General features: G+C 40.1%; 1 protein-coding gene across 7 annotated transcripts in view; it reads left to right on the top strand.

Annotated features, from left to right (window-relative positions):
* The window catches only part of NFATC1 (nuclear factor of activated T cells 1), a 308,199-nt gene that overhangs the window by 104,206 nt on the left and 176,006 nt on the right, over nt 1-27,987 (top strand). For all 7 annotated transcript variants that reach the window (XM_069730931.1, XM_069730933.1, XM_069730935.1 and 4 more), the window contains exons 4-6: nt 12,192-12,394; nt 20,299-20,471; nt 23,240-23,380. In XM_069730931.1, coding sequence (XP_069587032.1) covers nt 12,192-12,394; nt 20,299-20,471; nt 23,240-23,380 — 517 coding nt within the window. The remainder of the gene's footprint in view (nt 1-12,191; nt 12,395-20,298; nt 20,472-23,239; nt 23,381-27,987) is intronic.

Here is a 27,987-nt window from a genome sequence, read left to right as displayed (position 1 = left end):
GATAGGTTTTTCTAGTTTTATGGGGACTTTTGCCAAACCCTTTGTACTTATACATACAGTTGGGTGTGATCCTACAATTTTTTTTATTTTACTCACTTATATAGCACCATTAATTCCACAGTGCTTTGCAGACATTATTGGAACTGTCCCCATTGGGGCTCACAATCTAAATTCCCTATCAGTATGTCTCTGGTGTACAGGGGGGAAATCAGGGAACCCAGAGGAAACCCACGGAAACAAGGGGAGAACATACAAACTTCCTTGCAGATGTTGTCCTTTGAACCCAGGACCCCAGCGCTGCAAGGTTGCAGTACTAACCATTGAGCCACCATGCTGCCCTAAAAATCCTACAAAATATATACACTTTATGCAGGATATAAAGTTAATTAAATTTGAGGTAGCACATTTTGGCTGTTTGTTCTTCTACGTAGAAACAGGAAGTCTCGTTTCCTTGCATGAGTTATCCCCCTCTTCAACTCCTAACCCAGCTGTTTCTGCCTCCCCATCAGGGACTTTTGCAGTGACTCATGAGCCATGCAGGGAAAATTGCCCTCCTGATTCTACATAGAGCTTAGATGATTTCAGAAAGTCAGGTTTTAATCATGTGATGTCATAGACCTAATGGAAATATGAAGAACTGAACTCGTTAGAAAGGCAAAATAAGCAATTGTAAGTGTACAGTGCTATGTAATATGATGAGCGAAATATATTAAGAAAATAAAAGTTTTGATGGAAGAGCTTCTTTAACTGAATCGATTGAATGCGTCATGTAGGCTACAATAAAATACATTGTCACTAGATCAAAAGTGAGCAGGTTTTGCTCCCATTTTATTCCTGCTTCTCCGCTGAGTATTATATTTGTTTTTTTTAAACCGCCATATGGTTCCAGAGATATTTTTTCTTCAGTGTGATTTTATAGTTTTTATAAGGGGGTGTGTCTTACAGTATCATATTGCAAAACAACCCTGCGATCCATGCGTCCTTGGTAAAGACTATGAAAACTAGAAGCAAATAAATATCATTTAACATATCTTTGGAACTATATAGCATATAAAAATATGTCATTCTCAGGGCAGCAGCAGAAATATGAGCAAAAATTGCACACTTATGATCTGATGACAGGTTCTCGTTAGCTGCAAATTAGCTTAACGTAAAGTGCATACAAAGTTATCTCTTGGTGTTGGAATATTTTACATCCACCACTATGCCCACACAACATCCTCACTAGTTATATACAGTATCCTGTGTTATTATGAAGAAAACGCTTGTTCAGCTGTGAAGTCACCATTCTCTTGTTCACTTGCTATTACTTTCAAGCGGTAGAGTTCAGATTCTGTTCTTCCGCACTAAATATTGTGTAACGAAAGCAAGTTGACACCACCGATCATCCCATCATTATTATTACTGTTCTCCAAGTGTTCTGTGCCTGCCTAAGTTTTTAATAAAAACAAGATAAATGTATCCTCTATTGCGCACCTAGAAAAAAAAATCCTGTATTCTGCGTGGGCCGCAAGCACACATTGCAACTTACACATTCTTTGAGGTTTAAACGTGAAGAACAGGAAATGTTTTGAGTCAGAATCTGTTAAAAAGTATATGTATCAGAATATGTTCCTGTCCAAACAAAGATGAAAGAAATTAGAGGCTGGCAAGGCGTTTAGCATAAATGTAATATATTCATTTCTGATATGTAGACAAGCCAAAATTACACAATCATAAGAACATGTGCCAAGACTTCTACTCCGCACGGTGCCGACAGCATGCAAATTATACACTTATCCCTCTTATGTATTGAGTGCAAAAGGAGAACTAAATGTAAATGCCTTATTTGATTAGTGTACATAATAAAGAGAATTGCAAGAAATCAAAAGCCTATTTATAAGGCATTTCTGGACTCCTGCTTCTCGGAAGGCAAGGAATCTAAAGAATGTCTTGCAGAAAATGATGAGCAGCTTTTGAAGTGTGATAGGTTTCTACTGCCAGGGAAAGGTCGAATTAAAAAAGATAGTGCTCAAAAAGAACTTGGATCCCCATGAATCGTATATATATGACTTTATGCCATTTCTTTAATATTGAGTAGAACTTTCCTCATATCGAGTGTATCAGCTTCATGCGTAGGATCCTCGACGTCTTAGAAATCTACTAAGACAGGAAAATGAGCTTTATACAACTACTGCTCTGTGTTACACCATAATTACACCATAGGGTCAAGGAGAAAGTTTAGTAACAACTCAAGAATATTTTTTTAGCTGTGAATCAGGAGGAAGTCGAAGCAATAGACCGAAAGAAAACCTTCCAAATTAGTGTCAGTTCCTCCATGTTTTCATTATCCATTACCTATAATTTATGTATGGGTAATGCACAAATTGCTGTCTCCGTACCCCACCCATATTTCTTTGGCATTCGCATCTACACACGTTACCTGAAAAAAGCCTGTGTCTATTGTCCATGTGTTCGTAAAATGTATCTAAGGTGCAAAAAAAAAAGACATTAACACACATCTGTGAGCCAGGATGCAATTATTATATGTAATGAAGCCAGGCAAACATACCACAAAGCAGACATTTTATAGCTCAATCATAAACGGCTGGCACTTTTTTTTACCAGCAACTCTACACGGCTTATTGCAATATGCACATGGCCAGCACTTGCCAAATAATACATTCACACATATTCAACCTGAAAAAGATTACATTCAAGTCAATGATTTCATCAGCTGGAAGCCGTACGTTGGACGGTTGGGCTCGGGCCAATTGTCTTCCTGTTTTCCAGCCTTACATTTATTTCTACAGATATGTACATTAACACGTTGGATATTCCAGGTGGCGGAGCTCTTTAGTTTCACTGTCATTTAGCTGAGCGGCAGAGTAGGGTATATCAAGGTTGGACCTAATAGTGTCATTAGCGTAACACATAGAAGAGATAGCGGCAAACTGTCTCCTCTTACATATAATATTACATTTAATATATGGGATGTCTTGTATTATAGACATATTTTCTCTATCTGCATGCTGATGGTGGTTGAGTGGAATGACTGGCAGGTTTTTCTTTTTCCTGCTCTTTGGATTTTTATAAGACACTTGTCTTGAAACCCCATACAATAAAAATGTAGGGTGAGGTTCCTTCCTGATACTATAACATTTCATTTAGCTTTTGATATTTTGCAAACGTTTCATCTTATTACATACTGATAATTATGCTTTGCATGCCAGGCTCATAGACAGATGGTGAAACGATTGGCCATTGGCAGTTCAAGGCACTCAGGATTGTTATTAAAAGGTCCTTTGCATGTTGTAGTGTACAATACATATAATTAAGTTTGAGAAAATAGACCTAATGATATACTACAATATATTCTCGTGTAAGTGTTCAGTCGTCTTCTACACAGGTAGAGAATTACATGTGTAAAAGTCAGTATCTAAATTCTCTGTTTCTGAGAATGGAGGCTGGAGCTCCAGAAAGATCATACTCTGCAAAAATTAGGGGATGTGACAGGAGGGTTAGTATATGGAGGCAGGCTTGGACTGGCCCACAGAAGAACAGGAGAATCCTCCGGTGGGCCCCTGTGAAAGAACAGGCCACCACCCTCTTATAAGATAAAGTATATCATGTAATCAGTGGCATAGAATATAGCTACATATTTCTGGCTATACCTTCAAATACGGTACTTGTATACAACCAATAAGAAATGATCATAATAACCCATATTGTACATTATAAGAGGAAAAACCCTGACTTAGGGCAGGATAAAATTATTGTCCGATTTGGAAACTGTAAACTCTTTATTTCCTTGTCCCCATCATTGCGTTGGCTCTAAAGTAGCTGTAACAGAAGAGATTATCATTATAACTATTCTGATGATAGGTGATAAAGTGAAATCAGAGTATTAGTACCAGGCACATACCATCTTAATTAAAGAGAATGCGTTGGACTAATTGTTTTTTTCACTCTATATCCTAGTGGTATGTACAATACACCAACAGAAGAGGAAGTCAATGCTCGGTTCTCTCTTTTAGTGGCATACTCACTCAAGTGTTGGACATCATGCACGTGACTTTTCCTTGCTTGAGCATCCTTCCAGTGTGTTTGTCATAGGTAAAGCAAAGTTGCCCATAGAATATGTGCTATGAGAAAAAGGTCTTCAGACTGACATAAAGAGCTGGCTTCAACTTTAATCACTTGACATTATTGGTGTTGGTGACATGATCGCCAGAAAAGGAGACCATGCATCAGGGAAGGAGACAGACTCCAATGCAAGATGAGTATGTGGGCCCTTTGCAGTCCAAACCCTCATCATCATGCACCCCTTTATGTGCCTGTGAAAGAAGCTGGATGCCGCTTTGGAATTGGAAGCAGGACCCTTTACCTCTTCGGCCCCAGTGTGGCTGCACAGGCTTTACTAATAGAATGTCCGCCCCTGCCGAGCATGATGTGGCCTGGAAAAACCACGAGTCTCGGACAGTCCCATAAACTACTAAGTCTATTTCCACATATACCCACCTGCCGTGCTCTTCTTAGTATGAATATTCACTAACAGGTTTTTTTCCTGATCAGAACATACAGATGTTTTGCATTTAGAAGAATAGAGCCATCTTGTCTTCTGCTCGGTAGAGAAGACTAGGTGCCACCTCTGTTTTCAATAAGTCAGCATGCAGTCATCGTGTAACCCCTGTCATGCCGACAGGCACCCTTGCACATCATATATTTTGAAGAGGTGTGAACTATTTTTGTGTGAGCATGTAAAAAAAAATCCCTTATAATAAACCAAAATGAACAAAGAACAGATGTCCTCGGCACAAAGGACACGCCATTTTATCACTTTAGTTCATTTATTGTTGCTACAAGTGAAAGGGATCCATATGAAAACCATACAGAAGAGCACGTGCAGCTGACCTCTCCGATTTACACAGACGCGGAGAAGGCCTGGTTCTGGATCCTTTGGCTCAGCCGACAACCAGACGCACCATTATTTTTAGCGTACCTGCCAAGTGCTGGGTATACAACATGAGGCAAGTGATACATTTTTATATGTCTGGCTGTAATAAAACATCTGGCCTCCATTCTAAGTGTAGTATCCTGGCAGGGAAGGCTGTTTGCTTCCAACACGTATAAGAGAGAAATCTGTTTGCGTTAAAGACACTATTAATTATTCTGAAATACACAAATAAAAAAAGAAGATAAAATCTTTTTGAATATAATATTCATATACCATATGAGGCAGTGGGATTTCTCCTGTTTTTCTCGTTTTCTTTGCGGTTTTATTATTTTGCAACATTTTAACTGTTCAGATAGTTTCCTAATAATGAATGTGAGTACTGTAGCTGAATGGTAGAAGAATGTTATCCCACTCATCTATGTAGCACTTCTTTAATTCAGACATATTGGTGAGTTTTCTTGCGTATATCCTTGCTTGAGGTCCTGACATAGCCTTTCTATTGGGTGCAAGTCAAGAATTGGAGTAGGCCAGTTTGCTTAGCGGTTCACATAGCTGTTCCTTAGCGGTCATGGATGCTGGGTATACATCGCACATGAAGAATTAATAACTTCTTCAATAATAACAACTTGTCTAGATCTTAGGCACCAAATATCCCGACACCATCACACTCCATCCAGCTGTTGGTTCAGTGTTAATAGGGTGAAATGCTGCATGTCATATACGTCAGATCCAATTATCACAGCTCACATTATTGTACGTTCACAATGCAGCCTCCGGGCTTAGGTACAATGACGATGGCTAATGCTTTTACTGGACAGGAGTCCGACGATCACTAAACTCATACTACATGAAACAGATGACATATGAGCTGTCTAATGATCAGTGCCCAATTGTACGCTATTCCCATCCAGCATAGTAACAGAGTAACAAAAAATCATTAAGTCTAATTCTGCTCAGTGATTCAGTTAAGTAGTGTATGCTCACTCTCGTGCGTTCTTTGGCTTGCCTCCCTGTTTTGCTACTTGTTTGGAAGCATGAATGATATCATTAATATTCTGGCAACGAGAACTCCTGCTTGCCGCTAGAGCAATATCATCAGTCAAGCTGTTATCATGTGGAACCTAAAAAATATGTATAAACCAGCATTCCAGAGAGAAGTTGTAAGGGAAGATGCCACATACTATCATACATGTGTCTTGTCATGTTGTTTGCATTCTGTCATGCCTCTTTACTATGAGCATGCAACATGGCGCAGTTAGAAACTTCCACAAGGAAAATGAGACAAATGGATCCTTTGTAGATGCAGCAATCAGAGACTGCCTTTGAATCTTTGTGTTTTCAAGCAAGCTGTTCTTTGTTCACGGGACAGAAAGAAAATCCTTGTTTTGTGTCATGGCCATTGGAAGAGTATGATTACAACCCACGTGGGAACGCCGAGCCTTACTGGATGTTTTTAGTTATTGTCAAGTTTCAGGAGTAAAATGGGCCAAATTACAAAAAACAAAAGCAGCATTATAGTGGGTGTATATATATATATATATATATATATATATATATATATATATATATATATACACTGCTCAAAAAATAGAGGGGACACTAAAATACCACATCTTAAATATCACTGAATGAAATATCCCAGTTGTAAATCTTCATTCATTACATAGTGGAATGTGTTGAGAGCAAAAAAACTTAAAAATTATCAATGGAAATCACAACTAATATCCCACGGAGGTCTAGAGTTGGAATGATGCTCAAAATCAAAGTGGAAAATAAAGTTAGAGGCTGATCCAACTTCAGTGGAAATGCCTCAAGACAAGGAAATGATGCTCAGTAGTGTGTGTGGCCTCCACGTGCCCGTATGACCTCCCTACAACGCCTGGGCATGCTCCTGATGAGGCGGCGGGTGGTCTCCTGAGGGTTCTCCTCCCAGACCTGGACTAAAGCATCCGCCAACTCCCTTACAGTCTGTGGTGCAATGGGACGTTGGTGGTTTGTGCGAGACATGATGTCCCAGATGTGTTCAATTGGATTCAGGTCTGGGCAAAGGGCGGGCCAGTCCATAGCTTCAATGCCTTCATCTTACAGGAACTGCTGACACACTCCAGTCACATGAGGTCCGGCATTGTCCTGCATTAGGAGGAACCCAGGGCCAACTGCACCAGCATATGGTTTCACAAGGAGTCTGAGGATCTCATCTCGGTACCTAATGGCAGTTAGGCTACCTCTGGCGAGCACATGGAGGGCTGTGTGTCCCTCCAAAGAAATGCCACACCACACCATTATTGATCCACTGCCAAACCGGTAATGCTGAAGGATGTGGCAGGAAGCATATCGCTCTCCCTGGCATCTCCAGATTCTGTCACGTCTGTCACATGTTCTCAGTGCGAATCTGCTTTCATCTGTGAAGAGCACAGGGCGCCAGTGGCAAATTTGTCAATCTTGGTCTTCTGTGGCAAATGAAAGGGTCCTGCATGGTGTTGGGCTGTCAGCACAACCCCCATCTGTGGACATCGGACACTCAGACCATCCTCATGGAGTCGGTTTCTAACCATTTGTGCAGACACATGCACATTTGTGGCCTGCTGGAGGTCATTTTGCAGGGCGCTGGCAGTGCTCCTTCTGTTCCTCCTTGTACAAAGGCTGAGGTAGCGGTCCTGCTGCTGGGTTGTTGCCCTCCTACGGCCCCCTCCACGTCTCCTGGTGTACTGGCCTGTCTCCTGGTAATGCCTCCAGCCTTTGGACACTACGCTGACAGACACAGCAAACCTTCTTGCCACAGCTCGCATTGATGTTCCATCCTGGATGAGCTGCATTACCTGAGCCACTTGTGTGGGTTGTAGAGTCCGTCTCATGCTACCAGGAGTGTGAAAGCACAACCCACATTCAAAAGTGACGAAAACATCAGCCAGAAAGCATTGGTACTGAGATGTGATCTGTTGTCACCACCTGCAGAACCACTCCTTTATTGAGTGTGTCTTGATAATTGACAATAATTTCCATCTGTTGTCTATTCCATTTGCACAACAGCATGTGAAATTGATTGTCAAACAGTGTTGCTTCCTAAGTGGACAGGTTGATTTCACAGAAGTTTGATTTACCTGGAGTTATATTCTGTTGTTTAAGTGTTCCCTTTATTTTTTTGAGCAGTATATATATATATATATATATATATATATATATACTGTGTGTATATATATATATATATATATATATATACACACACGTGCTGTACTTATCTATCTTGTGGCCTCTGGCAAGTCATCACCGCTATTCCAGGTGCCTGACAACAGTGTGGCAATGAATTAGTGCCAGTGTAGACGGAGCGCCCTGCTAAGTGCTGCAGAGCACTCTGATTGGCTGCCACGATATTGATATGACTTCAAAGCTGCAGCCAATTCTGAACACCGGGAACAGCGGCAGAGACTCTCCGGTGGACTTGCGGATGGTGAGTAGAAAATGAACATTAGCTGAAATAGGACAACCCCTTTAATGTAAACTAGAAAACAAAAATAAAATTGAATTGTACATTTACACTTTTCTACAATATTTCTTGTTTTCATGGGTATGTGTGATAAGTAGCTTCCTTAACAGCTTTACACAGTTTTATTCAGTAGCGTCATCTGTATAAACAACTGTGCCTGTTCTCCAGCGCATCCTCGTAGGGGTGGAAAATGCCCTGCTCTGGTACAAAAGGATTTTCCTTCAGGGAGACACAAATTAATCTCTTAGGAGAGCAAAACAACATCCTTTACTGATATTCTGGTTGAGTTTGCAAATCCGCCCAGTTATGTTATTGTCCCATTTTCCACACCAGGCTTCAGACTGAATGATAGTTACTACATTGTCAACATATTTAAAATTAACGAACATACTAAAAATACTACAGCATAATGCAGTCTTCTTTAATTAAGACACTTGCTGTAACTGTTTTGAAAAAGAGAAAAGCTACAATTAATAAATGTAAACTAAAATCTCACGCTAACCCGTCACTTGATTCATGCTGCCCAAATAGCAGGTAGCATGAATCGGAGCCTGGCCACATGGTTGCGGATTATGTTTTTCTCTGAAACGCTCTGGCTGCCTTCTCTCTGCACTGCTCTAATTGATTGACAGGTTTCTCCCATGTGTGTTCATCAGGAAAGACTTGTCAATAACCTGCAGCAGGGCTGGGAAAAGCCGGCTTGGGGCGGCACTGGACTAGTTCTCGTATCTACTACTTATGGTACCTGGATGGATCTTTAACCCCAGGAGGTTAAAGAGCTGAGCTCCCTCAACAGGCAGATGATGCCAGCTATGATATACAGGTGCTTCTCACAAAATTAGAATATCAGTTCATTTTTTTCAGTTCTTCAATACAAAAAGTGTAACTCATAAATTATATAGAGTCATTACATACAGAGTGTAAGGCTAAAGTGCTTGTGCATGACTTCAGATTATTGTATTTCCATAGTGGAATTTCTGAACACCTTTATTAAGGTAGTGTAGGAAAAAGTGCCTGTGCATGCCAAAAAGGAGTAAATTAATCCATGTGAATGTGTCCCATATATAATAGTAGTCAAGATGAGAGGATGCTAACATGCCAACTGAACAAGGTAAAAAAGTCACACCCGCTTTATAAAGTGAATATAAGCTGCATTATCTGAAGTGGAAAGTATAGTATAAGGCTCAATATGAGCAACTTACTGGGTATGTAGGGTGGCTGGAACAGACCTTTGTCCCTCTGCCTCGACCTACGTTCCATCCACACTTCCTCACGGACATCAATTGTATTGGGATTAAAAGTCATAGTACTTATTTAACCTTAACTGAGTGGGCTGTTTTAGTTAGACTTAAGTGAAATGCTCACAAACAATGTGATTTAGGATTCATAAAGATACCTGGATATCAATATTTTAAAAGGAAACTGTCACCAGGTTTTTGCCATCTATTCTGAAAGCAGAGACCCTAGTTACAGTGATATGTCACTTGCTGAGTTTTGATAAAATCACTGTTTTATCAGTAGGAGAATATCATTAATAAACATGCTGCCATGTAGTCCTCCATATTCATGAGCTCTGTATAACATGCCCCTTCCCGCTGATTGTTAAGCTGCCAATCAGTGGTGTGAACAGGCTATACAGAGCTCATCATACAGAGACTGGTAGATCTACAGCAGATAAAACAGGGATTTTATCAAAACTGCAGCAAACAGCCTATTAAGTGACCCAGCACTGGAATCAGGGTCTCTGCCAAAGTATCATGCTTCTCTCTAATGGCGCAGCAAAAACCTGCTGATGGATTCCCTTTAAATATAGCTCCATGTCATTTACTTCTTCTACAGCACAGAGTGTGGGAAGGAAAAATGTGGACAGGGATTGTGTTTTTTTAAAATCTTTTTTATAGTAATTACAAAAAAAATAAAGATGCAAAAAAAAAAGATTGGGCTCCCCATAATGTTTGAAGAAAATGCGTAAAGGATATTTTCATGCTGTGTCTTGTTTGGGCAGTAAAGAGTCAATTTTTAAGCAGAATTGCTCCTTTTTCCTGCCGTTTTCTTAGTGCTTGGTAAGCCTGAGTGTTTTTGATCAGTTCCTTAAGATCTTTATTGTCATTTTTCCCACTGGCATTTTTTGTTAATATTCTTCAGTGGTTATTTTGATGTCTTTTGTTGGCGTTTTTCTGTTGTATTTTGAAATCCATAATCTATGAATAAAACACTCACGTTTCCTAGCAGAAAACACCTGAAGAAAGCACAGGTCACTTCTTTTAAACACTAGGTAATCTTGAAAGCCTAAAGTGGTTAAAAGATGCTTAAAAGCCTGAACACAGTAACAGCAAGTCGTTTTTCCTTTGAATTGGAAATATCCATCCTTTTGAGTGAATTTTGAGCGCTTGGCACCACTAAGAAAACATGGGGAAAAGATGCAGTGTGGACATGGCCTAAAGGTACCGTCACACTCAGCAACTTTTGAAAGATAACGATAGCGATCCATGACGTTGCAGCGTCCTGGATAGCGATCTCGTTGTGTTTGACACGCAGCAGCGATCTGGATCTTGCTGTGACATCGCTGGTCGGAGCTAGAAGGCCAGAACTTTATTTCGTTGCTGGATCACCCGCTGTCATCGCTGGATCGGCGAGTGTGACGCCGATCCAGCGATGTGTTCACTGGTAACCAGGGTAAATATCGGGTTACTAAGCGCAGGACCGCACTTAGTAACCCGATGTTTACCCTGGTTACCATTGTGAATGTAAAGAAAAAAAACACTACATACTTACATTCATGTGTCTGTCACATCCCTCGCCGTCAGCTTCCCGCACTGACTGTGAGCGCCGGCCGTAAAGCACAGCGGTGACGTCACCGCTGTTGTGCTCTGCTTTACGGCCGGCCGGCGCTCACAGTCAGTGCGGGAAGCTGACGGCGAGGGACGGGACAGACACCGGAATGTAAGTATGTAGTGTGTTTTTTTTTTGTTTTTTTTTTACATTTACAATGGTAACCAGGGTAAACATCGGGTTACTAAGCACGGCCCTGCGCTTAGTAACCCGATATTTACCCTGGTTACCCGGGGACTTCGGCATCGTTGGTCGCTGGAGAGAGCTGTCTGTGTGACAGCTCTCCAGTGACTACACAAGGACTTTCCAACGATCACGGCCAGGTCGTATCGCTGGTCGTGATCGTTGGAAAGTTGATCAGTGTGAAGGTACTAAACACAATATCAGCAACATCCACCAAGTGGTCCACGGACGATCACTTTACTTCACATATGCCGGCACATACATCACTGTGCAGTTAGACAAGAATATTTGGATATATATTTTGGTCTAACTTGAATTGTACCGGTTTTAACACAGAAAATTGGTTACATTTCTAAAAAATTTTTTATTTTATTTTAGCAGCTTGGTATTGAAAAGTTTGACTATCGGTAAACTAAAATGTGTAGAATTCATTTTGGATATAAGTTCCAGTTTGTAAAAAGTCAGATCTATTTACTCAGTGTCTGCTTCCATCATCTGAAATGTGAGCTCCTCTAACCCTGGAGAGATGAAGAGTGTGTCTCAGACCGTACTAAGAGCATGCAGCGGTTCATATAAAGATTCCATCTAACGCCACCGCCTCAGGTCACTGGAATAATGAGACATTTTTCTGACTTACACCTTTTTTATTACATCAATATTGCTGGGCAATGTGATGGCCTAACACTCAGCACCTGTCTTGATTATTTTTTATATTTTCATGCCTGAACCTTTTTTTTTTTTTTGTTCTCTTGCCAGCTACACGGGTATTTAGAAAGCGAGCCACTTACCATCCAGCTGTTCATCGGCACGGCAGATGATCGCCTGCTGCGACCTCATGCCTTCTATCAAGTCCACCGCATCACTGGCAAGACCGTATCCACCACAAGCCATGAAACCATCATCTCCAACACCAAAGTCTTGGAAATCCCACTGTTGCCTGAGAACAATATGAAAGCCATGTAAGTCTTGAGGCACCTGCTTGCCAGGCCTGCCTTGTAACTGTGACTTTATGTTGAGAGTCAATGTGGGAACACTTTATGTATTTCCAGCGCTCACCAATCAGCTCTTTCAATGTGCCGTTTGAAGTCCCTCTCCCCATTTTACCACCTCCATAAACCTTAAAAAACATTTCTAACAACTGATTGGTTTTGGTTGCAATGCTCAAGCCCATGTGTCTGTTCCTTTTTATATATCACAGCTCGGTTACACAGCTGTAAATATCCACTTCAGCCGCGGTGTACAGTTTATAGCAGGACACTTATTGGATCTTGTATTCTGAAGCGCCTTGCTTTTTCACACTCGTGATTAGTTGACTCTCATGAGTTTAAACATTGCGCGCTGCTTTTAACTCGAAAAAGGTGATCAAGGTCATAGTCACATGCCAGTATTTGGTCAGTATTTTACATAATAATAATCTTTATTTTTATATAGTGCTAACATATTCCGCAGCACTTTACATTTTGCACACATTATCATCACTGTCCCCGATGGGGCTCACAATCTAAATTCCCTATCAGTATGTCTTTGGAATGTGGGAGGAAACCGGAGAACCCGGAGGAAACCCACGCAAACACGGAGAGAACATACAAACTCTTTGTAGATGTCCTTGGTGGGGTTTGAACCCAGGACTCCAGCGCTGCAAGGCTGCAGTGCTAACCACTGTGCCGCCCATCAGTATTTGTAAGCCAAAATCAAGCAAGGAAAAAGTGTAATAGAAACACGTCACCACTTCTGCATTTTTGAGCCATTCCTGATTTTAGTTTAAAAATACTGATCGACCAAATACTGAACGCATGAACATGGCATCAAAAATATAGATGCAGCCATTTTCCAGTCAGAGTAGTCCAAATATTAGCGCTCAGTAGTAATACTTATGGCTAAATTACTAAAATAAACCCCCCAAACAGACTGATAAAAATACCGGACAAGATATGTTCAATAAAAAAAATTGCCTTTATTAAATAGACAGTGGCAAACAGTAGTACTGGATATGTAAAAGGCATGCGCACGTATCTGGACCATACATCAAATGATAAGAAAATATATATAATGAATATAATATAATAGACGTAAAACCAATAGAGCAGATGCCGGACCAAAGAGATCACATAAAAAAATATATAAAATATGAAAAATATATATGTGATCACATAAGAGATCCCCCAAAGAAGGAGAAAACAAAGAACATTTATATTAAAAATATATAAAATAAATAATTTATATATATAACTAGATGGCAGCCCGATTCTAAAGAATCGGGAGTCTAGAATCCATATATACTTTATTTATTCAAATGTAAGAATAATACAATTAATAAATAATAGTAAGAAAGAACAAAAATAATAGGCAGTATATGGAGAAAACACCAAACAAAAGTTCAAAATTGGTGTGAAAATGTCACTGAACCACTTCACAACTAAATATATATAGTTTTGGTAAATAGTATTATCATTTTTTTGACGAAATTCGGCAGGAGCTTGAAGAGCAACGTCACTGGGCCCGCCTCCACGCAGTAGAAACTTGCTGTGAGGTAAAAATTCAAAAATCACACCAAAATGGCGGGCGGAGTGTGTCACAGTACGGCATGTTTCTGATTGGTCGCTCGCAGCAGGCGGCAACCAATCAGACACTGGACACTGTTGACGTCACTTATCTCCGGACATTAGCTCCGGACATTAGCTCCGGACATTAGCTCCGGACATTAGCTCCGGACATTAGCTCCGGACAAAGCCACGGAAGTTGGCACAAATTGCAGGAAGTAGTATTCTAGGCAATTATATATTAGAAAATGTGCAAAAATATAGGTAGCCACAAGTGAATTACAGCAATACAAAAATTGAGTGTAACATGATATGTAAATGTCTTCAAAAGGAGATTTGTAGTTAAAATTCTGCGCTGCCGCTAAGATGAATTTCAGGAGAGTAAAGTTGATTCACAGTGGTTTTATTCAACGCGTTTCAGGGGTCTCATGCCCCCTTCATCAGGAAATACCTGATGAAGGGGGCATGAGACCCCTGAAACGCGTTGAATAAAACCACTGTGAATCAACTTTACTCTCCTGAAATTCATCTTAGCGGCAGCGCAGAATTTTAACTACAAATCTCCTTTTGAAGACATTATTTTCTCTGGTCGGTAAAGACCTGTGGATCTGCAGCAGCCGCTATCTATATGCTCTAATCTCATCCTAACCAGGTGAGCAAATTTTGGTATATATTCTCCTCTTTGTAACGTGGATAAGACCCTATTGCGCTCTTTGTCTCCCCATTGTTTTACAAATGATATGTAAATGGACAGTAGTTAATTATTAATTAAATAGAACAATAGAAATCACTCCATTATAGTGACAATCTAAGTGCAGCAGTGTCAAAACAGTGCAAACCCATACTGGATCGCTCCAAGTGCAATGTGCAAAGATAGGGGAAAAAAGGATTTGGGGGTAATATACCTTTAAGGTCCGCAAGATCACACACGATGCGCACACCCCGACGCACGTTTCAGAATTGATTCCTTCGGCTGGCTAAGTCTATTATTTAAATGTACACGCTCTGTCTAGCCTGTTACCTATTTTGTCCTTTATTTCGTGGACTGAAAACTTTGCTAAATTACTTCACATAAGGAAAAAAGTAACCTAGGAAGTAACAACTCATAAGAAACTATTTCTATTTTACTGTAGTTTTTCCAACTCCACTATTGCCTCTTCCTCCATAGGTGCCTCCACTTTGCCTCTTCCTTACTGTAGTTTTTCCAACTCCACTACTATTGCCTCTTCTCCCACAGGTGTAAATAGGACTAAAATTAACAGAAATGCAGGTAAAATAAAGATAAATATCCTAAATTATTACCGCGTATACTCGAGTATAAGCCCACCCGAGTATAAGCTGACCCCCCTAATTTTGCCACAAAAAAATGGGAAAACTTAATGACTCGAGTATAAGCCTAGGGTGGGAAATGCAGCAGCTACTAGTAAATGTCAAAAGTAAAAATAGATACCAATAAAAGTAAAATTAAGTGAGACATCAGTAGGTTAAGTGTTTTTGAAAATCCAGATTGAATCAGGAGCCCCATAAAGTTTATGATGGGCCCCATAAGATGCTCCATATTAAAATATGCCCCATATAATCCTGCATAAAGGTTAATAATGGCCCCATAAGATGCTCCATAGACACATTTGCCCAATATAATGCTGCACAAACGTTGATCATGTTCCCATACAGACACTTGTCCCATATAGACACTTGCCCCATATAGTGCTGCACAAACGTTATGGCCCCTTACAGACACTTGCCCCATATAGTGCTGCACAAACATTATGGCCCCATATAGTGCTGCACAAACATTATGGCCCCATAGAGACACTTGCCCCATATAGTGCTGCATAAATGTTATGGCCCCATACAGACACTTGCCCCATATAGTGCTGCACAAACGTTATGGCCCCATATAGTGCTGCACAAACGTTATGGCCCCATAGAGACACTTGCCCCATATAGTGCTGCATAAACGTTATGGCCCCATACATTGCTGCACAAACATTATGGCCCCATACAGTGCTGCACAAATGTTATGGCCTCAATACAGTGCTGCTCAAACATTATGGCCCCATACAGACACTTGCCCCATACAGTGCTGCACAAACGTTATGGCCCCATATAGTGCTGCACAAACGTTATGGCCCCATACAGACACTTGCCCCATACAGTGCTGCACAAACGTTATGGCCCCATATAGTGCTACACAAACGTTATGGCCCCATAGAGACACTTGCCCCATATAGTGCTGCATAAACGTTATGGCCTCATACAGACACTTGCCCCATATAGTGCTGCACAATCGTTATGGCCCCATACATTGCTGCACAAACATTATGGCCCCATACAGTGCTGCACAAATGTTATGGCCCCATATAGTGCTGCACAAACGTTATGGCCCCATATAGTCCTGCACAAACGTTATGGCCCCATACAGTGCTGCACAAATGTTATGGCCCCATATAGTGCTGCTCAAACGTTATGGCCCCATACAGACACTTGCCCCATACAGTGCTGCACAAACGTTATGGCCCCATATAGTCCTGCACAAACGTTATGGCCCCATACAGTGCTGCACAAACGTTATGGCCCCATAGAGTGCTGCACAAACGTTATGGCCCAATATAGTGCTGCACAAACGTTATGGCCCAATATAGTACTGCACAAACGATATGGCCCCATAAGATGATCCATACAGACACTTGTCCCATTTGCTGTTGCTGCGATAAAAAAATGAATAAAATCTCATACTCACCTCTCCGTCGCTCAGGCCCCCAGTACTTTCAATATTCACCTGCTCCTCATTCCGGCGCCGCTCCATCTTCAGCGTCTCCTGCACTGACGTTCAGGCAGAGGGCGCGCACTAAATACGTCACCGCACCCTCTGTGACCTGAGCGTCACTGCACAAGATGGTGAAGACGAAGCGGCTCTGGAACGAGGAGCAGGTGAATATCGCGCAGCGCAGCGCTCCCCTCCCCGTTATACTCACCTGCTCCTGGCGCGGTCCGTGCATGTCTGTTCCCTGGCGCCGGCAGCTTCTTCCTGTATTGAGCGGTCACCGTTACCGCTCATTACAGTAATGAATATGTGGCTCCACCTCTATGGGAGGTGGAGCCACATATTCATTACTGTAATGAGTGGTACCATGTGACCGCTCACTACAGGAAGAAGCTGTCAGCGCCAGGGAAAAGACATGCATGGACCGCGCCAGGAGCAGGTGAGTATAATTAGACAGCATTGAGCATCGGAGTAATTAGACAGCCCCCCATCCCCCTCTCCTGCCGACCCCAGGGTATGACTCGAGTATAAGCCGAGAGGGGGACTTTCAGCCACAAAAAATGGGCTGAAAATCTCGGCTTATACTCGAGTATATACGGTAAATATTTCATATTCAAATGTCTCTCATTTCATAATACATATATAGCCCAAGAAAATTCATGTGAGTTATAAACTGAGTTTAACTGCAATTGATACTAAAACAGAGATAGTTTTCGATTCCTCCTTTCACGTATATACAATTACAATCAGTGACGTTTCGGCCTTAATGGGCTTTATCAAGCCAAAGACCATAAAGGTTGAAATGTGGCTGTTGTTTTTCTATACATGTATGAAGAAATAGAAGATTTTTTTTTCTGCATCGTCCTGTCATTACTTTTGTTGATGGTTACCTGTGCCAAGTGAATCCCAGGACTTTTTTTTTACTTGGCAGTTCTTATAACCAAGTGTGCTGCAGACAATTCCCACTTTTCACGCAAACTATCTTTATCTCTTTTGAAACGTTATCAGTCCGGGACTCGTCTTCATTTTTGCGCTGGTGGAGATTGCATCAGATCCAGTATAATGGGTGCACAATCGGTGTTAAATTTGCCCAAATTCAAAAATGTGATACATATATATTTTTGCTCTTTTTGTAGTAAAAAGTTGCATGATCTTTTCAATATGCTGTAAAATGTTGCACAGTAGTCTTCAAAAAAGATATAGATTTTGCATTTCACTAGGGTAGTGGAGTGCAATTTCCCCCCAAAATTGTGACTTTTTGAAAACTGACAAATGATAAATCATGGCCTCCAAAGACATTAGTCAGCTGACTGTTATTTTTCCCAATTCCCCCATGGACAGGAGTGTTTGGCCAAGCCCTCCTGTATCCTCTGAGAGAGACGCTAGAATCCTCTCCCAGTGGCTTATCTATAGGGAGAAGGAAATGATTGGCTGCTGAAATTCAACATGCTGAATCCTGTTGTCCTCCCACAGATGTCAGGAGGCCTCATACACATTGAAAAATCTGTCAATCCCATTGATATAGGCCGATCCTGTTGACTTTAGTCTGAGTATGCGGGGTCTTTAGGCTAAAATATCTGGATAATCAAAACCTTTGCTGATAAATCAACTAAACCTCAGACACAACCAAGTAAAAGTTAACTTAAAACGTTAATAATGAATTAACAAATTTAAAAATATCACTATTAGAACGATTTTTACACTAGAAAAAAGGCACAAAGGCTATAAAGAATCATCCCCTCTGTTTCTAACTTGTGTAACATGGAGAACTGTATTAAAATAATAATAGACAAATCTTTATTGGACATAGTAATTAATTACAACGTAAACATTATAAGGTAGTACATGATTAGACAGCACATGGTACAGAAGTGGTATCAATAATAAAATAAAAACACACACATTTTTTTAATACATAATTATTCTCTAAAAAAGCCGTCTTAGGTATGTAAATATGGAGCCATATATATTATTTACCCACATAGATACCGTAGATTAATAAAATATTGATATAGAAAAAGAGGAATGTGTGCATTTATAGGTCTATATAAATGATTTCCACAGTTTATTCAGAATCATAGAAGCAATGCATAAAATGGTCATACATATGTACCATGTGCTGTCTAATCATGTACTACCTTATAATGTTTATGTTTTAATTAATTATTATGTCCAATAAAGATTTGTCTATTATTATTTCAATAGAGTTCTCCAGCTTTTTTAGGATAATGTAATCATTATTTAGGAGACTTAGTATTTTTTGCCCAGTTATCGGATATTTTTTTTTTGTGTAACATGGGCTGATTAACAGTTAAACCATTTAAGTGAATCATTTCTATCACCCGAGGTTGAAGGCATGCCAACATCTTCTCTAATTAATGACACATTCTCGTTTCATGCAATTTGCACTGTAGATCACATTATAGGTGGGCGATTCTTCCTTAAGCAAAATGTTGCCTCAGTCATGGCATATTGTTAAAAAGTGACATTGTCTAATTGAATTGAAACATGTTAACTATCCATATAGTTCTCTATATAGTTTACTACTGGTACAGGGTCTGAGGCATGGAGAAACCAAGGAATCTCTAAAAATATGCTTTTTAAGCTGTTTCCCATTATCTTAGGGTTTGTGCAGTTAGTGTTTGAGTCTATCGTTTTCATTACAGAATTACGAAAATATGATGCAGCTAATATTTTTCCCTACCGCTTAGCTCTTCTTTCATTGATTAACAAAAAGAACCGAAAAAGAAACAATCGCTGAATGTAGTATTAGGGAATTTGTAGTGGTGTAAAATTTTTTGTTGTTTAGAAATCGTATAGTAATTTTGGCTTTGTTTTCATTCTTTTTTATTATACAACGACTGCCATTTAAAACTTTGAAAGTACACTTGAAGAACTGATATGTATATATTTTAGATTTGGAATACTTACACTGGTTGAATAATCCACTTGATTGCATTGATGCTCCTTTTTCGTAGTTTAAAATTTATCCAAACTTTCAAGATTTCTGTATTTTGGTGCATTCGCAAGTCCGTAAAGCCAACAGTTTGATATTTAGGATAGCTGTACTTTGCCCTCACTGAGAGAACACCAACCACGTAAGCATGAAAATGAGGAATACTGGTTGTGAATACACTGATGCTGACTTGTAAAAATAAATTATCCAACCTTTTCCTGTTAATGATACAGTTATTCAATGACAGATTTTTGACAGGTATCTTTCAACATTGATAATATCGAATCCCTCCACGGCATGTAACGCTCAATCTTGTTTTACCAAAATCCTCAAATGATTTTCAAAATGAGGTTTCATGTAACATTAATATATCCGGCCCTGTGTATTGTATCCTCTCCTCCCATTTCCCGCTGTATGGCTGGGGTACGGCTGGAAGTCTTGCTTGAAAAGAATGTGGAACCAGTTGTTGACAGGATGTTATTCCCAATATGCTTTACCAGGCATGTACATTCTAGAACTATCTAAGTTACAATTAGTTATCATTGTACAGAAATTGTGGTAGTGAAAATCTAATTTGTGATTGTTCTTTTCTTTTAACAGTATTGATTGTGCAGGTATATTAAAGTTGCGTAATTCTGACATTGAGCTTCGGAAAGGGGAAACTGACATTGGAAGAAAGAATACCAGGGTACGACTGGTATTCCGGGTACACATTCCACAAGCCAATGGGAGGACTCTGACTCTACAAGTGGCATCCAATCCAATTGAGTGCTGTAAGTTTATTCTTATTTCTACATAAGTAGTCTTCAAGTAAAGCAAATAAAGGAGCATTTAATGTTAAAGGAGTTGTTCAGCTACTACATCAATATCAGATCGGTGGAGATGCGACAACCAACAACTCTTTCAATTAGCTATTCCCGCTGCCGTTCAGAGGTGAAGCTGCACAGCACAACTCCATCAACTGTATAGTGGCTGCGGTCGAGTGCTGCACATGCGCCCCTATTCGAATGATGTGAGTGGATCAGCAATACCAGACTGGCGATCATACAGTTGACGTAGCTGTGCATCTCCATAACTAAAAACATCCAGCCACCGCTGGCTCCGGGATCAGCTGATAAGTGGGGATGCAGGTAACGCACCCCCACAGATCTGATATTAATGACCTATCCAAAGTGTAGGCCATCAATGCAAAGGTATCATCACTTTAAAAGACATGTGTCATCAGAAAATTACCTGCTATTTAAATCAGGTTTATACAGTACAGACCAAAAGTTTGGACACATTTCATTTAAAGATTTTTCTGCATTTTCATGACTATGAAAATTGTACATTTACACTGAAGGCATCAAAACTATGAATTAACACATGTGGAATTATATACTTAGCAAAAAAGTGTGAAACAACTGAAATTATGTCTTATATTCTAGGTTCTTCAAAGTAGCCACCTTTTGCTTTGATGACTGCTTTGCACACTCTTGGCATTCTCTTGATGAGCTTCAAGAGGTAGTCACCGGGAATGGTCTTCCAACAATCTTGAAGGCGTTCCCAGGGATGCTTAGCACTTGTTGGCCCTTTTGCCTTCACTCTGCGGTCCAGCTCACCCCAAACCATCTTGATTGGGTTCAGGTCTGGTGACTGTGAAGGCCAGGTCATCTGGCGTAGAACCCTATCACTCTCCTTCTTGGTCAAATAGCCCTTACGCAGCCTGGAGGTGTGTTTGGGGTCATTGACCTGTGGAAAAATAAATGATGGTCCAACTAAACGCAAACCAGATGGAATAGCATGCCACTGCAAGATGCTGTGGTAGCCATGCTAGTCCAGTATGCCTTCAATTATGAATAAATCCCCTAGCAAATGTCACCAGCAAAGCTCCCCTACACCATCACACCTCCTCCTCCATGCTTCACGGTGGGAACCAGGCATGTAGAGTCCATCCATTCACCTTTTCTGCGTCACAAAAACACTGTGGTTGGATCCAAAGATCTCAAATTTGGACTCATCAGACCGAAGCACAGATTTTCCCTAGTCTAATGTCCATTCCTTCTGTTCTTTAGCCCAAAGAAGTCTTTTCTGCTTGTTGCCTGTCCTTAGCAGTGGTTTCCTAGCAGCTATTTTACCATAAAGGCCTGCTACAAAGTCTCCTCGTCACAGTTGTTGTAGAGATGTGTCTGCTACTAGAACTCTGTGTGGCATTGACCTGGTCTCTAATAAGAGCTGCTGTTAACCTGCGATTTCTGAGGCTGGTGGCTCAGATAAACTTATCCTCAGAAGCAGAGGTGACTCTTGGCCTTCCTTACCTGTGGTGGTCCTCATTTGAGCCAGTTTCTTTGTAGCGCTTGAATGGTTTTTGCCACTGCACTTGGGGACACTTTCAAAGTTTTCCCAATTTTTCGGACTGACTGACCTTCATTTCTTAAAGTAATGATGGCCACTCGTTTTTCTTTACTTAGCTGCTTTTTTCTTGACATAATACAAATTCTAACAGTCTATTCATCAGGACTATCAGCTGTGTATCCACTAGACTTCTGCACAACACAACTGTTGGTCCAAACCCCATTTATAAGGCAAGAAATCCCACTTATTAAACCTGACAGGGCACACTTGTGAAGTGAAAACCATTCCCAGTGACTACCTCTTGAAGCTCATCAAGAGAATGCCAAGAGTATGCAAAACAGTCATCATAGCAAAAGGTGGCTTCTTTGAAGAACGTAGAATATAAGACATAGTTTCAGTTGTTTCACACGTTTTTGTTAAGTATATAATTCCACATGTGTTAATTCATAGTTTTGATGCCTTCAGTGTGAATGTACAATTTTCATAGTCATGAAAATGCAGAAAAATCTTTAAATGAGAAGGTGTCCAAACTTTTGATCTGTACTATATGTTAAATTTATTTTTTTTTACAAATTTTTGGTAATATTTTTTAGTATTTGTCTTCATATCATAATCCGTATTATACAAAGTTAGAAATCTTGCAGTTTTTACATTAGCCACTGGGAATGTTTTATATTCCTGAAATCTGAATGTAGATTAGTAACAATAGACTACTTCTGAGACATCTAATGAAAAACAAAACATTTCCAAATATTAAATACGGTAAGTCTAAAATGAAGCTGAAATATGGAGTTCAAAAGAGAGGAAGTGGTACTTTTATAGAGGAATCCGTTGTTTTTGGAACCAAAACACATAGTAAAACATAAATAGATATCTGCATAGGAGAAACTTTTATTGAGCCGGTGTCAGAATACTTTCCAACTATTCTTCTTTTCCTTTATGAATACACAGCTCGGACCTGTAGGGATAACCCATGAGTTACTGCTGGTAGTAATGTGTTTAGTGAGTAGTACACATAGAAGATAGGACAGCTAGCAGGCCATCAGAATCCGGCAATATAGTAACATTCTGATAGCATATCTATGGCATTGTGTCATTGCTGCCTGAGCACTTGTGTGCAATCTATATTGGGAATATCACTATATTTACTCAGGACATTTGAAAACCTGCTGACTGACGACTGTATTATATTTCATTTTCTTTGTAGCCCAGCGTTCTGCTCAAGAATTGCCTTTGGTAGAAAAGCAAAGTATTGACAGCTTCCCAGTGAATGGTGGGAAGAAAATGATTGTGACTGGGCACAACTTCCATCAAGATTCCAAAGTCATATTTGTTGAGAAAGCACCAGGTTTGTCGATTATATGTTCTTCAGACTGAACAAATATTGTTCCCATCTCTATCTTTTTGTATAAGTACGTTCTGGTATTATTCCCACCTGTGCATACAGAATAGACACAGTTCATACATTCATTTCTCATCCTGCTTTTTACTGTAGTAAGAGGAATGAGGTCTAGCAAGAATGACTGCAATGAGAATATAGTAGCATCTGCTACCATCGGCTAAGATGTGGCCTCCAACATGAAGGGAGTCTGCTTGCCGTTTTTCTCTCTCAAAACTGTTACCAGCACTAGATGGCCATTTTCATACCGACTACACAAGCCAGTTAGTTTAGAGCCATCACGTGACATTATGAGTGAGGAATGGGAACCGTTCAGGTCAGACAGCTCAGGATGCCTCACTTTTAGGGAATAACCAGTGGGACATCTGACTTAGCGGTGTGAGATAGATGACATTTTTTTCTGACTTATGCAGCTAGTATGACCATCCCACTATGGCTGTTTTAATTGGTTCACAACTCATCTACTTTGTGCAGTCATCAGTTTTGAGAAGTCAAAAGTGCTGATAGACTTCCACTATGGTTGACATTACAGTCCAGATTTGTGATTTGAGTTATAGCCTTTTTTTTCTTTACACTTTCTTTGAATTTATCTTTTACTATTTAAGGATCTGACAACCCAAACTGATAGTGTAAACTAAGTACCCAGACTTGTAGTCCCTATAAAAATCGCACCTATAGTGTCCCCGCCACCCTTACTTATGGTTGACCGCACTTGCTTGCCTGGAGCAAGCACTGTCTGCAGGAAAATGTCATGCAAGCTGTCAACCAGCAGTGAGGGTGGCAGGACAAGCAAAACAAGTGGACGGAGCGGTGCACTGAACCTTGTGGCCAAACCAATGGAGCACCAAGCACCCTAAAAAGAATATTTGACTAAACTTCAGTTGAAGAACAGAGGCAGCAATTACAGCACTAAATGTGTGATCTTCTTAGTTACTTGTCCCTTTAAGTCTATATGCCTATTTTTTTCTCTCACTCTGGGAAGAAGTGTGCTACATTGCACCGCTGTCACTGGCACATACTTGTAGATTACAGGGCCCTATGGTAAAGACAACACTTCAATATCAATGTTGATAATTATACATATGCACCTAATTCTCTGCTGATTATTTGTTAAATGAATTGCTTTTAATTAGCTAATAGATGTTTTGATCATAAAGCCAATTGGCACAGATTGTTGAAACTAAAAATGCCATGATAACCATAATTTTAAATGTGACCACTAGAGATGAGCGGACCTGTGGAAGTTCGGGTTCTGGTACCCTACCCGAACTTTATTCCAAAGTTTGATTCTGGCACCAGAATTTTACCCAAACTTGAACCAGAATCTGATCCCCATTGAAAACAATGAAGACCTGAAGTTTTGAGATAGAAAATTCTCTCTCTCTGCAACAGTCTTCTCCAGGAACACTGAACATTGCAATGGACTTCCTGGAGATTTCCGTGTTCAGCGTTTAGGACCCTGAACTTTTAAGTTCTGGTTTTCTCATCTCTAGAGATCACAAATAAGGTAACTGTTCACTGAACAATAATTGGGATGAGAGCCATATGCTTTTGTTAGTGAACATTATGATAATGAGAATGCCGCCATCAAAACTCATATCTAGCCTTAACTTTGGAAATCTTATCTATGTTATCTAATGCAACATATACAGTACTGTAAAAATGCTTTAGGCAGATTTGAAGAAAATGCTGCAGTAATGTTAGTAGTTTTGATCAATTATCAAAATGCAAAATGAATAAACAAAAGAGAAATCTAAATCAAATCAATATTTGGTGTGACCATCCTTTGCCTGCAAAACAGCATCAGTTCATATTGGTACACTTGCAGTTTTTGAAGGGACTTGGTCGGGAGGTTATTCCAAACATCTTAGAGAACTAATCACAGATCTTCTTTGGATTTAGGGTTGCGCAAATCCTTCTGTCCCTTCATGTAATCCTAGACAGACTTTATGATTTTGAAATCAGGGCTCTATTGAGGCCATATCATCACTTCCAGACCATTGTTCTTCTTAATTCTGAAGATAGTTCTTAATGACACTGGCATTATACTTGGGTGCTTTCTGCTGCTGCAGAATGAATTTAGAGCCAATCAGATGCCTTCCTGATGGTATTCCATGATAGATAAGTACAGTATCTGCCTGTTTTTCTCAGCATTGAGGACACTAGTAATTTTGACTAAATTTCAAACCCTGTTTGCTGAAATGCAGCCCTAAACGTTCAAGTAACCTCCACTATATTTACCTGTTTCCTGCAGACACTTATTATTGTATCGTTCTGTAGACCTTTGGCGAACAAACTGCCTTCTGTTACAGCCAGATATTTCACAGTTCGCAGTCCAGAGCACCTGCTACCATTTTTTGTACCAAAGTTCTTTTCATTGAGTCTCTTGGACTTGTTTCCATGTCAATTATATGTTTTTTTTCAACAAATCTTCCATGAAGACCACCTCTGGCCAGACTTCTCCAAAGAGTAGATGGATGTTTTTGGGTCGCACTAGTTGTTGCTAGTTCTGAGCTGATGGCACTGCTGGATATCTTCCAATTTCAAAGGGAAATAAGCATGATGCATCTTTCATCTGTTGCACTAAGTTTCCTTGGTCAATCACTACATCTGTCGTCCTCATCATTGTCCATTTTTGGTGTCCTCATTGCTGAGAAATACACCCAGCTATTTAGTCATGCAATACCACCAGTAAGGAATCTAATTGGCTTGCTCCATATTCATTTTGCAGCATGATAAGGACCACAAACATACAGCCAATGTCATTAGGAACAATCTTCAGTGTAAAGAAGAACAAGGAGTCCTTGAAGTGGTGGTGTGGCTCTCATACAGCAGTGATGGTGTGGCTCTCATACAGCACTGATCTCAACACCATTGAGATTGTCTGAGATTACCTGAAAAGAAAGAAGGATTTGCTTAGGCCTACATCCACAGAAGATCTTTAGTTAGTTCTCCAAGATGTTTGGAGCAACCTCATTACCGAGTTTCTTCAAATACTGTATGCTAGTGTAGCTATAAGAATTGATGCTGCCATACTATCTTGAAGGCAAAGGATGGTCACACCAAAGAGTGATCTGATTTATATTTCACTTTTGTTCATTCACTTTGCATTTTGTTAATTGATAAAAACAAACTATTAATACTTCTTTTTTTTAAATAATTTTATCCACACCTGTCAGAAACCTTTGCACTCTAATGTATGTATATGCAGTATACTCTGCTACTTAATATTTCAATATAATACACTCCAATTCTAATCACTTTATGGACAAAATATTGAGGTACTTACACCTACAGGAGCTTTTATAACATTCCCTTTCTTAATACATTGGCATTAAATTAAAATTGCTCCTTTGCAGCTAAACGGCTTCATCTCTTTCATTCTACAAAATTTGGAGTGTGTTTGTGGAAATTATTGCTCATTTATGCAGAAGACACTGATGGTAGACTAGAGGACCTTATTTGCAATGTTCATTGTAGTTCCCAAAGTTGTTTATGGTGTTGAGATCAGGGCTTGGTGCAATCCGGTCAAATAATTCTGCGTCATGCTTACCCAACTATGTCTTCATTCACTGAAACACAGTCATATTGGAACAGAAAAGGGCACCTACCTGCTCCCACAAGGTAGTAAGCATACAATTGTCCAATATGCAGGTCTAACGTTCTCCTAGCATTCGCCAAACTTGTTCATCAGACTGCCAGATAGAGAAGCGTGATTGGCCCCTCACACAGCATACTTCTTCATGAATTTGGCATGAACTCCAACACAATATCAATTAAGACTACCGTGTCCAATGTCAGTCTTAAAGGGAATCTGTCACCCCAAAATTCGCCTATAAGCTTCGGCCACCGGCATGGGGGCTTATCTACAGCATACTGCAATGCTTTAGATAACCCCCCCCCCCCCCGATGTAACGTGAAAGATAAGAAAAACAATTTATATTATACTCACCCAGAGGCGGTCCCGGTGCGGTCCGGTCCGATGGGTGTTGCTGTCTGGGTCTGGCGCCTCCCATCTTCATGCGATGACATCCTCTTCTTTGCTTGCTGTCGTGGCTCCTGCGCAGTGAGTCATACTTTGTCCCATAAACGTTAGTAAAGGCTGACTTGATGGCTAGGGGCTAGATTTTATATACAGGTGGCAATGGGACTGAATGCAACGATTAAGGGGTGTGTCCTGATAACTTTCTCCATATAGTGTATATGCATGAAAATATATATACCTCTCGGTTAATGACAGAAAAACTCACAATTGTCACATAAATAACTTGAATCTAACAAAAGTAATAATAAATTAAAGATCTATGAAAATGAACAAATGAAAGTCAGACATTGATTTTCAACCATGCTTCCACAGAAATGTTGGTACCCCTGAAAATAATGTGACAAAAGGGACATGGTAAATCAAGGTGTGTCCACTATCTAGCATCACAGGCTTCTGCAATCATGGAGTCAGTGAGTGGGCCTGTATATAGGGCTACAGATACTCACTGTGCTGTTTGGTGACATGGTGTGTATCATACTCAACATGGACCAGAGGAAGCGAAGGAAAGAGT

Source organism: Ranitomeya imitator, chromosome 6 (genome assembly GCF_032444005.1).
Source record: "Ranitomeya imitator isolate aRanImi1 chromosome 6, aRanImi1.pri, whole genome shotgun sequence".
NCBI lineage: Eukaryota > Metazoa > Chordata > Amphibia > Anura > Dendrobatidae > Ranitomeya > Ranitomeya imitator.
Note: the sequence above shows the minus strand (reverse complement) of the source record. Positions and strands in the feature narration are given on the sequence as shown.